General features: G+C 49.4%; 5 protein-coding genes across 5 annotated transcripts; 3 read left to right on the forward strand and 2 right to left on the reverse strand.

Moving 5' to 3' along the window:
* Window positions 1–77: 77 nt before the first annotated feature.
* Window positions 78–2,641, reverse strand: N7481_007113 (Zn(II)2Cys6 transcription factor; the record flags this gene model as incomplete). Its single annotated transcript, XM_057266332.1, has 4 exons — window positions 78–364; window positions 459–1,461; window positions 1,538–2,065; window positions 2,156–2,641. The coding sequence occupies 4 exons, from the start codon at window positions 2,639–2,641 to the stop codon at window positions 78–80; spliced, it is 2,304 nt and encodes a 767-aa protein (XP_057120533.1).
* Window positions 2,642–3,021: 380 nt separating this feature from the next.
* N7481_007114 (uncharacterized protein) lies at window positions 3,022–4,400 on the forward strand (the record flags this gene model as incomplete). Its single annotated transcript, XM_057266333.1, has 3 exons — window positions 3,022–3,162; window positions 3,242–4,192; window positions 4,242–4,400. 3 exons carry the CDS (start codon window positions 3,022–3,024, stop codon window positions 4,398–4,400), a joined length of 1,251 nt encoding a protein of 416 aa, XP_057120534.1.
* Window positions 4,401–4,754: 354 nt separating this feature from the next.
* On the forward strand, window positions 4,755–5,363 carry N7481_007115 (uncharacterized protein; the record flags this gene model as incomplete). Its single annotated transcript, XM_057266334.1, has 1 exon — window positions 4,755–5,363. One exon carries the CDS (start codon window positions 4,755–4,757, stop codon window positions 5,361–5,363), a length of 609 nt encoding a protein of 202 aa, XP_057120535.1.
* A 902-nt stretch (window positions 5,364–6,265) lies between these two features.
* N7481_007116 (uncharacterized protein) lies at window positions 6,266–8,184 on the forward strand (the record flags this gene model as incomplete). Its single annotated transcript, XM_057266335.1, has 7 exons — window positions 6,266–6,393; window positions 6,446–6,539; window positions 6,596–6,718; window positions 6,777–6,937; window positions 7,005–7,374; window positions 7,478–7,885; window positions 7,984–8,184. 7 exons carry the CDS (start codon window positions 6,266–6,268, stop codon window positions 8,182–8,184), a joined length of 1,485 nt encoding a protein of 494 aa, XP_057120536.1.
* Window positions 8,185–8,784: 600 nt separating this feature from the next.
* fphA (putative sensor histidine kinase/response regulator) lies at window positions 8,785–13,405 on the reverse strand (the record flags this gene model as incomplete). Its single annotated transcript, XM_057266336.1, has 3 exons — window positions 8,785–9,291; window positions 9,381–13,063; window positions 13,138–13,405. 3 exons carry the CDS (start codon window positions 13,403–13,405, stop codon window positions 8,785–8,787), a joined length of 4,458 nt encoding a protein of 1,485 aa, XP_057120537.1.
* Between the last annotated feature and the right edge of the window lie 1,843 nt (window positions 13,406–15,248).

Here is a 15,248-nt window from a genome sequence, read left to right on the forward strand (position 1 = left end):
GACATTGTATCTTACCATATACCTCCCTAGTAAATTAGATTTAATTTATTAAAACTCTGCTTCCGCCCTCAGCCTATTCAAACTTGAACAGACTCCCCCATTTCATCAAAACAACCATTCATAATGGCATTCCACTCCGGCAAAAACGGAATATCAGCCGCAAAGCCGGAGAATGCACTGAAATCCCCATCCCCGAGAGTCTGCATATCGAATTCGGCAAAATCAACATCCATTGAACTGGCCCTGGCCCCGGCCCCGGCACCTGCACCGGCATCCACACTGGCAAAAGGCTTCACTTTCACCATATCGTTGTCATTGTTGCTGGTGCCAGTACCACTATTCCCACCAGCACCAGCACCATCCACTGGCAGCACAGTCCCAATCTGTCCCTGCCCCTCTCCCCTGAACCCTCAACACCATCGCCTGCTGCCTCAATCTAACCAAACATTTCCAAATACTCCCATGCTGCTCCACATCCGACCCCCCATATCCGAGTCCACCGACACTGGCAGACATAGACATATCAGGAAAGACATCATCGACTAACGCCCACGCGCGCTGAATGTCAACAGCTCTGACTTCACGCGGCACATGCACATGCACATTACACAGACAGCGCAGGATATACGCCAGCGCATACCATTGCGTATATGTCGTGAATAACCAGCGAAAATCGTGGGAGAAAGAGGATTGGAGGAGGAGGCGGTTTGAATCAATTGCGTCGCAGGCTAGGGTGAATGACTTGGGTGTTTGTGTTTGTGTGTATGTGTTTGGTCTTTCGGATTGTGATTTTGAGTGTGCTGTGCTCGAGGCTGACGGTGTTAATATCGATTCCTCTCGAAGTTGGAGTATGAATTCCATTTTTTTCTTCGCTGTTGTCAAATGCTGTCCTGCGATTTTGGAAAGGATTGCCGGAGCGGAATCATTCAAGTTGAGGTCTTCTGAAATTCCATATTTCGCAAACACTTCACTCCTCCTCTCTTCAATAAATGCTCTCTTCGTCCTGATTTCAGAAATACTCTCCCCTCGGCCCCGTTCTGCTCCTGTTCCTGCTCCTGCTCCTGATCCCGACCACGGCCCCAAAACAGGACTCAACAAACGACAAGACTCAGTCTGCATTAAAAAAAACGACATCTCCGTCCAACCAACACTTTCAACGGGAAAGTCCCTCATACCCGGAAACAATTGGTCATCATTAACATTCAGCGGGAGTCTTAATCCCTGACTCTGGCCTTGCTGGCCTTTGGCAATGTCCACACTAATTTCAAACCCCTGATCTTCCGGGGCCCTCGAATCAAGGACGCAAAGATGCCACCAAAGTCGTAGTCGGAGTTCGGTTTCGAAGGGACTTAGATTTAAATCTGTGCCGTTTCGGTGGAGGCCGATCGATTGGGATAGACGGATTGTTAGACCTGTTAGGACCCAGACTGAGCGGGTGGGTGAGTGGGTGCGGAGGGTTGTCTGGGGTAGTTATTTGTGAGCGAGAGACTGGATGGATGGTATTGGTTTAGTGATGCAGGGGAGAGGGGTAACGTACGGCGTATATAGCCAATGCTTGTAAAGATGTTAAATCGGGACTATTCATTAGATCTGTTGAGAGGAGGATTGTATCCAGGGCTGATTTGTAGTTTGATAGGAGGGTTGTTCTTTCTTCTTCGTTTTGACAGTGTTCTGGCATAATCGTGTTGCTCCCACTTCTAGTAGTACTGCCAGAGGTGTGGTTATGACAAAGCGCCGTGATAGCTGCGTAGTATATCGCATAGGTTAATGCTAGCATTGAGCGGGTTGCGGAGGTTGGGTCGAGGATTGTTGATAGGACTGCGGATTGGGTTGTTGGTTTGTGGAGGATCTTTAGGACGGGGTCGACGCTTTTGGAATATATTGACCAGAGGTGGAGGGCTAGTTCGGGGGTTGGGTAGCAGGCTAGAATTGTTGATTGTTGGTTCTGGTTTGGGGGTACTGCTGGAGTTGGAATTGGGGTTGGAATGGCGTGGCTGTTGTTTGTTTGGAGATTAGGTGGTGATTTGTGATTTGAGGGCGATGGGGTTGCTCTCATTTTGTCTTCCTATTGTTTTATCTCAGATATGAGGGTTCAAATGGGGACAATTTCAACGTTTAAGCTTATTCAGTGGGCACTGGTGCTGGTGTTACTCACATCCTGAAGAAGATCTTTTATATTCGGATTATTCACATATTGAACCACATGTCCATCATTCAGGAGGACTTCCCAGGACATGTTATTTCGCTGTGTAGATTGTCCTTGATTCAAGTTGGTATGGTGATTTTGTCGATTATCAGCTTCTCTGCCCTCTCCGAGTCCATCTTCAGTTTTCTCATTGGGTTCATTGATTGCCGACGGTAAATTGCAATCCGAGAGCTGTGTCTCGCAGAAACGAGCCAACATCGACTCGACCCGCTCCAACCGGTCAGAAACATGCTGTAGAGACGCAGGCCTCTTTTCAGCTGTCTCTTTGGGGTAAACGCAGGTAAATTCGCATCGGGTGCAGTTCGTGCAAGGGACCCCTCGGTCGCACCGAACTTTGCGCCGGTGACACGCGATGCATGAGCGGGCGGCGAGTCTGTAGCTGCGGTTTGCCGTCCGGGAAGGCTTTTCTTCGGATGACTTTGTTATGCGTTGCATGATGAGATGTAAATTTGGACGTTGAGTGTGAAAGAGAGGCGTATATGTGGTGTTGCAGTTGTCGTTGAAATCGGTCGGAGTTTCGGTGCCGAGGCGGCCGAAGGATCATCGGCTGTTGGTTTCTTTGTGGATGGGCCAGTCATCTTTATCTTGGAGTATTAGTGGAGACAGAAGTGATTATCTCGGTCAGTAAGCACCGGATCGCCGAGGGTTGATAGAAGAAAGTATTATAGAGAATAAAGAATAAAGACATGCGTCAGTAACGGGGGATCTTGATCTTGAAATCACCCTGCTGCAGCATAGTCCATCTTATCTGATCTGATAATCTGATCGGATCCGGACCATCACCTCACATCACATCACCACCTGCTTCAACTAATATGGGTACCTCAACCACAACACAAGATTCCACAATGTCAGAGTCCCCTCCCCCTCCGACCACATTCAGAGAAGGCGGATATGGTTGGGTCTGCGTGGCTTGTACATTCCTCATGAATGCCCATACTTGGGGCATCAACGCCGTACGCCGAACCCTAATCATCAACTCCGTCCCCAACATCTCATCTACAAACGTTAATCTTAGAAATAACCCCATCCCAGGCATACGGAGTCTTCCTCTCATACTACCTCTCAAGCGATATCTTCCCCGGAACATCAAGTCTCGAATATGCCTTCGTCGGCGGCCTGAGTATCTCCTGCGCAATGCTCATCGCCCCACTAGCAACATACCTCGACAAGCGCATCTCAACCCGCTTCGTGCTTAATCTCGGCGCCGTCCTTGAAACCCTATCGTTCATAGCCTCATCCTTCGCAAAGAAGAGCTGGCAACTCTTTCTCGCACAGGGCGCATGTTTCGGCTTCGGCATGGGTCTATGTTTCTGCGGATCTGTGGGAATCACATCGCATTGGTTCGAGAAGAAACGAAGCTTGGTCAACGGCATTGGATCCGCTGGATCGGGAATCGGTGGATTGATCTATTCCCTCGCAGTCGGCAAAATGATTCCGGAACTCGGTCTACCCTGGTCAATGCGTACGTTAGGAATCATTTGCTTCGTGGTGAATATACCCTGTGCAAATCTGCTGCGGGTTCCATCGCAAAAACGATCAGCTACAAGCGTGAAAGCGCCGACATTTCCCTTATCGCTCTTTAAACGACTCGATTTCGCCCTGCTGCTTGCTTGGGCTTTCCTCAGCGCGCTGGCTTACGTCACTTTACTATTCAGTTTGTCCAGTTATTGCGTTGCCATTGGTTTAACCCAGCAGCAGGGCAGTCTTGCAAGCGCACTACTTAGTCTAGGCCAGGCATTTGGACGTCCAGCAGTCGGTTTATTGAGCGATCATTTCGGTCGGATCTTTATTTCAATGATAGCCTCGTTTCTTGCTGGACTGCTGTCACTGGTTATCTGGATTTTTGCCAGTTCCGCTGGACTGACGTACTTCTTTGCTATCATTGTTGGCTTGTTCGCTGGCACGTTGTGGGCATCTGCTGCCCCCCCTTGCCGCGGAGATTGTGGGAATTCAACATCTCGGGACTGCGCTGGGGGTTATTTGGTTCGTGCTCACGCCTCCGGCGGCGGTTGCTGAAGCCATTGCATTACAGCTGAGGAATGAGGTGGGTTCTTCGAAACCGTATCTTCGCGTTCAGCTGTTTGCGGGATTTGTTTATGTTGGTTCTGCGGCCTGCTTGGCGTGGTTACTGATTGAGGTTAGGAGGAAGCGAAGGGTGGCTCGTCTTGAGACGGATAAATCTGATCTCTAGATTGGTCGTCCGTAGACAAAGCCTTTTCATAGTAGAGTGAAGGGGGAGTTGAGTTACTAAGAGAAAATTGACTGTATTGTTATACGTGGCAGTACGCAGCATATTGATAGACGCAACAGAGTATGAGTTGTCCCGGTTGGCCTGTGGTTCTGCTCGGTATCTCATGGCTTGATGGCGCAGATATCACCCTATTCTAAGAAACACAGTCACTAAAAGATATATGGCATGTCTCACGAGAGTGATACAGCTTTAAAGAGGAGAGGAGCTTTTCGGGGCGAGATGGTATTTTTTTTTCTCACCAATCTATCGTTATGCCAAGCTATTGCAAAATGGAATCAGCAAACTCAATCCATCATGGCCCGCCCCTATGAAACAATCCCATCAACCACATTACCAGGCTTACGGTTCCTAAAGTCCTTCCTCCCTGCAGTTGTCACCCTCGACCCAACAATCCACCCATTGTCACCATTCTTCACCTCAAACGCCCCCAATCTCATCTGTAGCAATCCACCAAGTACAGCCAGCACCACAATCCCACTCCTCGAAGTACGAAGTCGCCATCTATCCCACCCCCAGGACCAAGTGCATATAGCATGGGACACCGATCTCTCGCAGCGTGACAGTGCCAGTACCGCCCTCGCCAATATAACAGAAAATAACCCCGAACATGGGACCTCTGATAAAATGACGCTCTATGCGCTACTTCCGGGTCCGATGCGTCTTAATCGAACAGTAATGTTTGAAGCGACGAGCAGTGCGGTGTTCAAGAATGACCCGGATGAGTTTGTTGTTAAGGTTCGCGAATTCAATATTTTTTTGGGTTTGGAGGGCAAAGAGCAGGATGATCTACAGGTTGTTGAGATGAGGATTTTTATGGATAGGAAGCCTGTTCAGGCGCGTGCGCAGCAGTTGAATGCTGGGATTGCTTTTGGTGAAGGAGCTAGGGAGGCGGAGCCTTCGTGAGCACAGGAATAACTCCAAGCTCTAACATGATTTCCAGCGTGTTCCTTCTGTCTTTTCAGGCAACTCGCCGTTGAATGCCTTCCACTCGCCGAGACTTCTCGGTAGAGGTTGAATGATATCGATGAACATATCGTGCATCTACCAAATAAGTCTTCGACACATGGATAAAACAAAATGTCACTCAAATCTACGAGTTTCCCCCCCACTCCACCTCTGGTGTGTGCTATGACCTCCACATCTCAAGACCCTCGCGGCTAATCCCGCCACCAAGTCCACAAAACCAACCCCCAAACAAGCCCGAACAACCGACCCAACCCCTAGCATCGAACTCAAATCCTATAAAACACAAAATCTGCCGAATATCTCATCCGACCGTGGAGAAATCCCCGCGTCCCCAGACCGGCTGCATGACCGGGAAGGAATCCGGGGGTCTGGACGTGGAGACTGCATAAATCCGGGGCAATTAGATCCAGAAGCACGCATCAACCCCTAACAATAGGTTTTCCCCGCAAGTAGTACCAAGCCGGGGAAAAATGAATCCCATTACACAGTAAAAACACACTCGCGCACACTCATTGGTCGTGCTGTGCTAAGCTTGCTTTCTTTTTCTTATTTTTTCCCTGATGTGGCGTCTGCTCTCCACTTCGGAAAACTACCGGGCCCAACCGTATTGGTAGGTTCATGCGATCCCCGTTCGCGCGATGTCGGAGCTGGGAGGGAAGTTGACAGCGATTCTTGGATTGATGCTGCAGATGTTTTATGGAAATGCCGCGCTTGTTTCCGCGCATCGTGGGGATAAAATAGGGGCTGTGGGTACGATCTGTTCTCTTGGATTTTCTGGATATCCTTCTTTCATTCATTCTTTACTGCTGGTTAATTCTATTGAAGTTGACTTCAGCAGAATGTCGGGTGAACGTGATCTCAAACATGATATTGAGCCTTCTCGCCATGACGTCGATATCGGGCAGATGCTGGCTGTCGAGGCCACGCCGGAGGAAGAGCGAGCTGTTCTGCGAAAGCTGGATTGCTAGTAAGTGATCGCTTTTATATGATGCACTTGCATTCTGCTCACAGTGGAATAGTTTGATGCCTCTGATGGGGTTTGCTTACTTTCTCCAATTCCTGGACAAGCTTGCTCTAAGCCAAGCGACACTTTTCAATTTGCGAGAAGACCTGGTAGGTCCCCACAGCACAATTCTTTTTTTCTTTTCTTCAAATCTGATTCACTATAGAATCTCCAAGGCTCCAACTACTCCTGGACATCGGCTGTCTTCTACTTTGGCTACTTTTTCTGGAGTTGGCCGAGCTCGTACGTGATCGTGCGTCTGCCAATTGGGAAGTACTTGGCCTGTTCAGTGTAAGCTATTATCGCTTTGATTTCTATCCCGAATGGCGATCGCTGACATATTCTAGATTTATCTGGGGGGGGGTATTCTGATGTGCCACGCCGCAACAAAGAATTTCACCGGCCTGATGTGCGCCCGTTTTTTCCTGGGCGTCGGAGAAGCCGCCATTGCCCCCGGCTTCACCTTGCTCACAGGAATGTTCTATAAGCGGGAGGAGCAGCCAATGCGGTACGTGACTTGAGTTTGCTTCACGATACTATTTCCTTCTTCGCTTCCCACACTAACCAACTCACAGGCAATCGGCGTGGTTTTTCGGAAACTGCATCGCCGTCCTCGTCGGGGGCCTAATCGCCTACGGAATCGGCAACATAAACACAACAGCGATCGAGCACTGGAAACTACTCTTCCTCATTCTTGGCGCCGTGACCTCTTGCTATTCAATCGTTCTATTCTTCTTCCTTCCAGACGCAGTCGATAAGGCCGTATTTCTAACAGAGAACGAACGTGCCATCGCCGTCCAACGCACAATCACAAACAAGACCGGTATTCTGGATAACGGCAAATTCAAATGGTCTCAGGCAGTCCAAGCACTCAAAGATCCACAGGCCTGGTGTTTGATTTTGAATTCGCTTACTTCGAACCTGTGTAATGGAGGTATCACAACTGTAAGCCAGAGCCAACTCACTCCCTCTTCAAACCATCCGATCCGATCCCATCATGACAGCCAGTGTCCTACCTCACTGACACCTTAATCTCTCCACTTTTCAGTTCACATCAATAATAACAGCCGGCTTCGGTTTCACAGACCTAAAAGCCCTACTAATGCAAATGCCCCAAGGCGCCGCGCAAATAATCTTCCTAGTATTAACATCACTGGCGGTAACATATATCCCACATTCGCGCGTTCTGGCACAAATATTCAACACGATCGTCTCGGTCGTCGGAATGCTACTGATCTGGAAACTCAACCCGGAAGAACAAGTCGGGCGAATGGTCGGACTTAGTATCGGTATCGTTTACGCGATCAATTTGCCCATCTCGTTGAGTATCGTTACATCTAATGTGGCGGGGTTCTCGAAGAAGAGTGTTGTTAGCTCTTTGCTTTTTATTTCATATTGTGTTGGTAATGTTATTGGGCCTCAGTTCTTTTTGGCTAGTGAGGAGCCTTCTTATCCGGTTAGTTCGTGGTTATGATTACGCCTGAGGCAGGGCTTCTTGCTATGTTGTTCTTGGTCTGCGAGTGATCCATGCTAACTCGATCTTTTTTTTTCTAGACCGGTATCAAGGCTGCCATGTCTGGTCTTGTATTGAGTATTTTCTTCCTGGTCGTTCTTTACTTCTACTATATCTATGAGAATCGGCGTCGGGATCGGTTGTATGGTCGGCCTGAGGATATAGCTGTTGGTGCGGAGTTGCAGGATGAGCTATCTAACAAGACGGACACCGAGATTGAGAGTTTCCGGTATATTCTCTAACTTGGACCCCATTGGAAGGGAGGGTGTCGGAAATTCAAGCTACTGGCAAGGATCCATGAATAAGGTTGGAATTGTGCATTTGTATATAGCATTCCAATACTATCTTCTGTGAGGGTAGTTACCATTCACTTCAACTTCGGCCACCCATGATCCAATCAAGTTCACCTTTCCTCTCCAGGGCTCAGCAGATCGATATTCGGCCTTGCTCAATAGTACCACCACTATGCGTAAAAGCCGACTGCACCACCAGGCACACTTCAATTGGGCCTAGATTGGGCCCAATACCATTTCAAAATATGATACAGTGAGATAAATGGAAAGGAAATGCAGACGATCTTATGACCAAGAGTCAGAGTCGGATATCATAAATATATGAAAAGAGCTTGAACTCGAAACAGAAAAGTTGAAGGCCCTGGCCAAAATAAAGAAATCCAACTCATGGATAAAAGCAAAATGGGAAACGGGTATCGTATACTAGCATTTCTTCCAAGCTCCTAAAAACAACGGACAATATGAAAGAGATGGAACGCCGAAATGGAAATGGAAATGAAAATGGATGGAACCCAGGCCGTTATTCGTATACACGGCATGTAGTATGAGTTATGCAGTATTTAAGGAAGTCGTCGATACGTCATATGCGCTGTGATATACATCGTGGACTGGTTCCCACGTTGCTCCGCGATGAAAATGCATGAGGAATCGGAAATGGTGTTTTTGAATGAGGTCGGAGTGAAGTAAGTAGATGTGTTTGTTTTGTGTGTTGGCGCAGTAGTTATTTATCAAATCAATCGAAGGTTCAGCGATGATCAAACCACCCCCCCCATTTTCCCATTCACCTGGCGTATAAGTCGCGCTCTTCCTAACGTCAAGATCAACAAGACCGCTAAGAAGAACATTAAGTCTCGCAAAATTGATCGGTTTCATAACCCAGCCATCAAACCCGACATCGATATATTTCTGATACTCGGACTCCCAGAGAGAGGCAGATACTGCGAAAATAGGGACTCGGGAGTTTCGCTGGGCTTTCTCGGAGAGGGCTTCGGGGGTGGCGTTTACTTCGTATTCGCGGATCATTCGGGTGGCGGCGTATCCATCTGCGATGGGCATCTGTTTTCTTCTGCATTAGTCCAGTCCAGTTCCATCCATGTTCGATGGTATGTTTAAGAATGCCTTTTTTGAGCATTCGCTTGACTTACCTGTATATCCATCATGATAACATCAAAACTCTTGCTATTAGAGCAAAATGCACTCGCACAAGCTTCGCCGTTACCAGTTAATTCGACCGTGTGGCCCAACTTGGTCAGGCGCTTGTGGATAATCCTGGAATTGATTGGGTCGTCTTCTGCAACGAGGACGCGCAATATTCCGGCGTGCGCCGGGACAGTTGATGTTGGAGTTGTAGAAGATGGGATATTAGACGAGATGGTTTCAGCGGTGCCTACTTTCTCATTTGGCATTCGAGGGAAGTAGGATTGTCCTTCTTGTTGCTGCATCTGCGTCTGCACCGCTTGTTTCAAGACACGTCCAGAAACGCGAACGGCGCTCATCGGAACTCCAGAATCCTGGATATTTGCCGTGCCCGGGGTAGGTGGGGTCTTCAATGCTTGCAATGTCATCGGAGGAGTATGCGTCACGGCGCCCAGACTTGCGAGAGGGTTCTGTGACGAAAGCCGCTTGTCGCTAAGCGGAGACGCGATAGCTTGTGAAAGCTGGCTGCCACTTGGGCTGGTCGGTTGGAACCTCACGTGCTTGCTGTCCATGCTTTCGCTCCGAGACTTGCTAAACGGGGCCTCCTTCATTGCACTGATAAGTCTGTCGGCCTGACTCTTCTGACTCTTCCCACTGCGAGAGCTACCACCGCTTCGAAGGCTCTCGGTGCTTTGTCGGCGTACTTCCCGACTCTCGGAAACACCCCCGACTAAAGTGAACTCTCGGTCTGAAATCATAGGCGTGGGTGGGACAGAAACATATTGTGCTGGGGAGGTTGTTGCGGTGGAATGAGGGGGTGCAACTCCCTCTGGCAACTTGAACTGCAACATGATCTTGAAACGACTTCCCTTGCCCTCTTCTGATTTCACGCCCAGTTGACCCCGCATGTTGTGAACGATCCTAGCCACGAGCGCAAGGCCCAGACCAAGGACCTGCCGAGATCCGCTGCTGCGAGTCTCCGGTCCCTCCTCTGAGTTCTGTTCGCCGTCATAGTGATCTGCATCATTCGAGACCTCCTCAAGCTCTTGAAACATAGCTTCCAGCTTCTCCTTAGACATGCCGGCGCCGGTGTCGATAACCATCATCTCAATGGCGCTGTAACCTTCTAGGTTCTGGGTCACCGAAGGCCATAATTCCACAGTAACCGCTCCAGAAACGGTCTGTTGGATGGCGTTGGAAATGAGGTTAGAGAAGACCTGCCGCAAGCGTCGCTGGTCGCCCATGACTAGTGGAGGGATGCCCGGCTGGACGGAAACAGAATATGAGATGTTTTTCCTCTTTGCCTCACCAGCAAGCATCTCGCTGGACTCTCGGAAAGTAGCCGCAAGGTCAAATTTTTCATCTTTGATGAGATCCTGGCCCTTTTCGGTGTTCGTCAAATCCAGGAGATCATTGATAACGTAGATGAGTGATTTGGAGGCGGAGTGCGATTTTGTCAAACTGTCACGGGTCTCGGCGTCAAGACTTCCTTCCAGCGCAATTTCGAGGTAGTTGATGATGGCGTTGAGAGGTGTGCGAACCTCGTGGGCAGAATTAGCAAGTAGAAGCTTCGTGAGCTGCGAGTTTTGCATAGCGGCTTCCTTCTGTCGCCACACTTTGATGAACTTTCCATAGACGAGGCACAAAACTGCAGCTGTCTCGACATCAGATTCGGACCACTCGCGTGATTGACTCAGGACAGTTTCCCGCCACGCTGCAAAACTGTTGCGCGGTTCCAGATAGCCTGCAGTAGATTTCTTTTTGGCAATATCATAGGGATTTCCTGCCCACTTGATTTCAGTAAGCTGGCCCTTGCGGAAGAAAACGATAAAGTCATTTCCACCAGTCGATAGGGGGACATAGAGCATTCCCGAGATTGCCTTTAGACCTGGCGGATAATACAAATCGGGGAAATCTTTGATAATATCGTGTGATGCCATCACAGAATTGATTTGTCGCATTCGAATGAATTCCAGAAGAGCAAGAACTTCTTGTGAGTGTTCATTATCGCCCAGGATTTTGGTTTCGTCGCGGATTGATAGAGCACCATAATCAGCACCGAAAAGTTGAAGCATATCGTCGGACGAGGCAATGATATAGCCAGAAGGGTTAGCTTCTGTAGGAACCGTGTTGATTAATTTCCGGGCTTGCAGTCGAGATGCGTATGAAAGTCGCTCAATATTTAGAGAAACAGTGTCTCCAAGAAGTCGGCACATCTTCCGAACGGGGAATGAAACACGCATACCATGATCACCATAGGAATGACATGAGATAAGTCCCCAGAGCTCGTTGAAGGCATTGACACTGATAGACATTGACGATCGCACCTGCATGTGACGCAGGTATTTGATATGAATCGGGGACATGGCTCGGAGGTACGCATGTGTCATGTCCAGAGGGGTTTCCAGATCCTCCACCGTGCGGCAAACTAGACGTGAAGTCTCGTGGTCGCAGTCGTATAGAAGACGAACTTTGTTTATCTTGTATAGCTCGCGGGCCTGGGCGGGGATGTCGGATGCAGGGAAGTGAAGTCCCTTGTAAAGGTCGATCGAAGCTTTGGGGTCGGCAAGTTCCGCAACAACGAGACCATTCCAGCTGCTATCAAACTGATAGATCAAAACTCGGTGGAATCCCGTAAGCTCTTTGACTAGACCAGTTGCAACGTTGAGTAATTGGTCTAGATCGGTGGTCCGGCCGAGCTGTTCTTGGATCTGGGTCAACATGCTGAACACGTCCATTGCCGCTGCTTCACCCCTTCGTCTTCGGGCGTTGCGAAGAACACGAAGTGGTTGACTGAGGTTAATGGTGCTAGCAGCAAACTGTTCTGCGCTTGGCATGCCCTTCAATGTGTCAACTGGAATGGTTGGAGTTGTAAGTCCGGCCACATTCAATGGATTGACCTCATCGTCTTCCATTTCGAATTCACATATAATCATATCTTTCTCAGACTGACTGACATGGGCGGCACACCAAAATCGACGTTCACCTCCAGAAGGAAGAGGTATTGATATGATGAAGACTTCGGGGCCATCGACGACCGGGTCATAGGCGTCATCTCGAACGAAGTCGATGTGGTCCAGTAAGGTGTCGGCCTGGTCGTCGCTCAAAATGTCGCAAAAGTTGGGAAGCTCGAAAAGCTGTTTTGGGGTGTAGCCCATGATTTGGGTGGAATTTTCACTGACAATGCGAACGACGAGTTGGTTTGGCGACTCCTCTCTCATCACAATCATGAGACCAAAAGTCTGCACAGCACCCGGGAATCGGATCGGCTCGTCCTCGCAATATTGGAATGCCTCACCATCCCTTCCCGTGATAACGGCGTGTCCACCTTCAGTCTCTACATGTTTGAAGCGTGCAGTGACATGTCCATACTGCTCATCTTGTGTATGTGGTGACGGTGTTTGTAGCTCTCCTTGCTGCTGCTGCTGCCACTGCTCCGGGTATCTCGCAGAGCCAACCCCCGAGCGGCTTTCACTCTTGGCCTTCGCAAATATTTCCGGATGTTGAGCCACCTCGGATGCCATGGAGTGTGCACCCAATTCCGTTTCATCATTTGTGGCATAGGTCTTGTGGCGAGGAACATCGGCAGGGATCGTAGGTTCTAGGCTCGTTTCGACAGAGGGATATACTGGCGGCGGTGACTGGCATTGCGGGGGGGGTCTGAGACTGAGCTTGTGGGGGGGGTCTGAGACTGTAATTCGTTCCAGGTTTGGGCGGATATGATCGGGTATTGACGAGCGCCTTCTCGGACAGGCGAGGTCGCACCCCGTGGCTGTATTAAATGCACAGCTTGGGCAGCTGTTGGGTCAACTGAGACGACCGATCTTATGGGGAAAACTCGATCGGTGCTATCGAATCCTGTGTCGGGGGCCTGTGCCTGTTGTCCATCATTGTGAGAGACCGATTGCGACCGCTCCCTAATATCTGGCCGTTTTGAGGATGTGTCGATCGAGATCGGTCGGTTCGACGGGGCTTCGCTTCCGGAACGTTGTCGCGCGGTCCCCGGTCGGCTGCCTCCTGGGTTGGACGACATATTTGCGCTAGAGGTCGAGGCGGGAACAACGCGATGAGACCCCAGGGAGGGACGAGGGATCTGAGATGAGGCTCGGATCTAGCGATCGGGGTTGTATAGGGGTCGCTTGGTGGGGAGTGCGAGCAAGCAAACCAAATGAACGGTTACACCATCGACGGGTCTAGTTTGCGACTCTTTTATAAAGACTTTTGTAGAAGGGCTCGCAACCCACGTAGCCCACTCAGTTATTATTATCGATGCCCCGGCGGGTGAAACAGCACAGGAATCCGAGCAAAGGTGGGGTGGATCTCTGCAGTTGAGTTCATCAGGGATCGTTTTCCACCGGGAGGCGTGTCGATCGAACTGCAAGAGAATGGGTACAGCACAGTACTGTACCTGGGGGAGGAGTGGAATCCGAGAGAATGGAAATCGAACGACGATCTGGAGAAGCTAGAGGAAGTGGAGAGGAGGGAAAAAAAGCCCTATGGAGGGGCAAGCGGAGAATGGCCATTCAGCATGTGGGCAAAAAGGGAATAGGGAAGTGATGTGCAATCCGCTGTCAACCGGCCAGACTTTGGAGTCTGTCAGATGCGATTGGATGGTAGGCGCGCGAGATGGAGTAGATGGAGCAGGTTGGTCCACTGTGTAAGGGCTCCATGGGAGGTCCGGCAGTTTGGAACGATGCGAGATTGGCTTGCATGAGATTGGATTGGATTGTGGCTCAGCCAAGAGAGATTACGGGCCGAACAATTTGATGAAGGGATCCTAAGATTCCTGGAATTCCCTTGGATCAGTGGTGCCTGAGCGGGGGGGCGTACTCGGTACCAGCAAAGGGGTGAAGAAAACCGGGATTGAGTATGTACCTGGTACTCTAGACACCTGAGGTGGCTTATGGGTGGGACCAAGCAACATCATGACCATGACGTGTGCATATCAATGCCTTGCGCTGGTAGTGCGAATCCTCATGACATCATCACGGGAGGATCAATTCGATGTTGTCGCAGAGCTCATGGCTCAATGAGGCTTGCAGGCACCATGCAGTATGACGAAATACCAGACTATATTTTGAAGATCCGGAAGGCATTTCAACGGTTCCTGGGCCCATTGTGTTTGCCCAAAGTGGTGTGTTGCGTTGAGGCTTTGCACGGTCGACCCGGCCGAATCGTCGGCGATCGGGTCATAAGAGCCACAGGCAGTGAATGGTTTGCCACCGAAGCGGCTACTCTGAACCAAGGGCGGTGAGGAGTTGAAAGCAATGGAATTGGAAGTGGAAGTAGAAGTAAATAGAAATGTAAGAGATTGGCGATGTTCAAGTTCGTGTGGAGAGAAGAGTGGCGGAGGAGAAGTGGAAGTCACAACAGGAAGTCACGGGTTGCTTTGAACACCTGGGCAGCAATGGGACTGCCTCAATACTCCAGGGCTCGTACTACTAGTACCACCATAGTACTGCTACTAGTAGGAATAACAATTGACTGTTGGTTTCAAAAGAAGGGCAGAAGTGAAAAATCAAAGAAAAATGTTCTGAGGATAGTAAACAACTCGAACTTAAGACTGGTGGCGATATAGCTACTACTAGCTACTACTACTAGGTAATACTACTTAGTAGTACAATTTGAAGCAGCTCAGACAGGGGCAACCTTCAAGTTGGAAAAAAGAAAATAGTAATTTTGGAACAATCTATATAAATAAACAATTAGACCACTAGAAAAAATATGAGACCGCCGTAAACTTGAACGTGGAACGAAAGACCACACTGAGATGAGTGCCCAGGTGGGCTGGATCAAGAGAAAGAACAGCATTAAAAATCCAATTAACTTGCCCACCAGGGAAAACAATAAAACCTCGGGGGGGGGGGGGACCACCC

The sequence above is a fragment of the Penicillium waksmanii genome, assembly GCF_028829765.1.
Source record: "Penicillium waksmanii strain IBT 27052 chromosome Unknown utg000007l:1.0-4314555.0:1.0-4317578.0, whole genome shotgun sequence".
NCBI classification, from domain to species: Eukaryota; Fungi; Ascomycota; class Eurotiomycetes; order Eurotiales; family Aspergillaceae; genus Penicillium; species Penicillium waksmanii.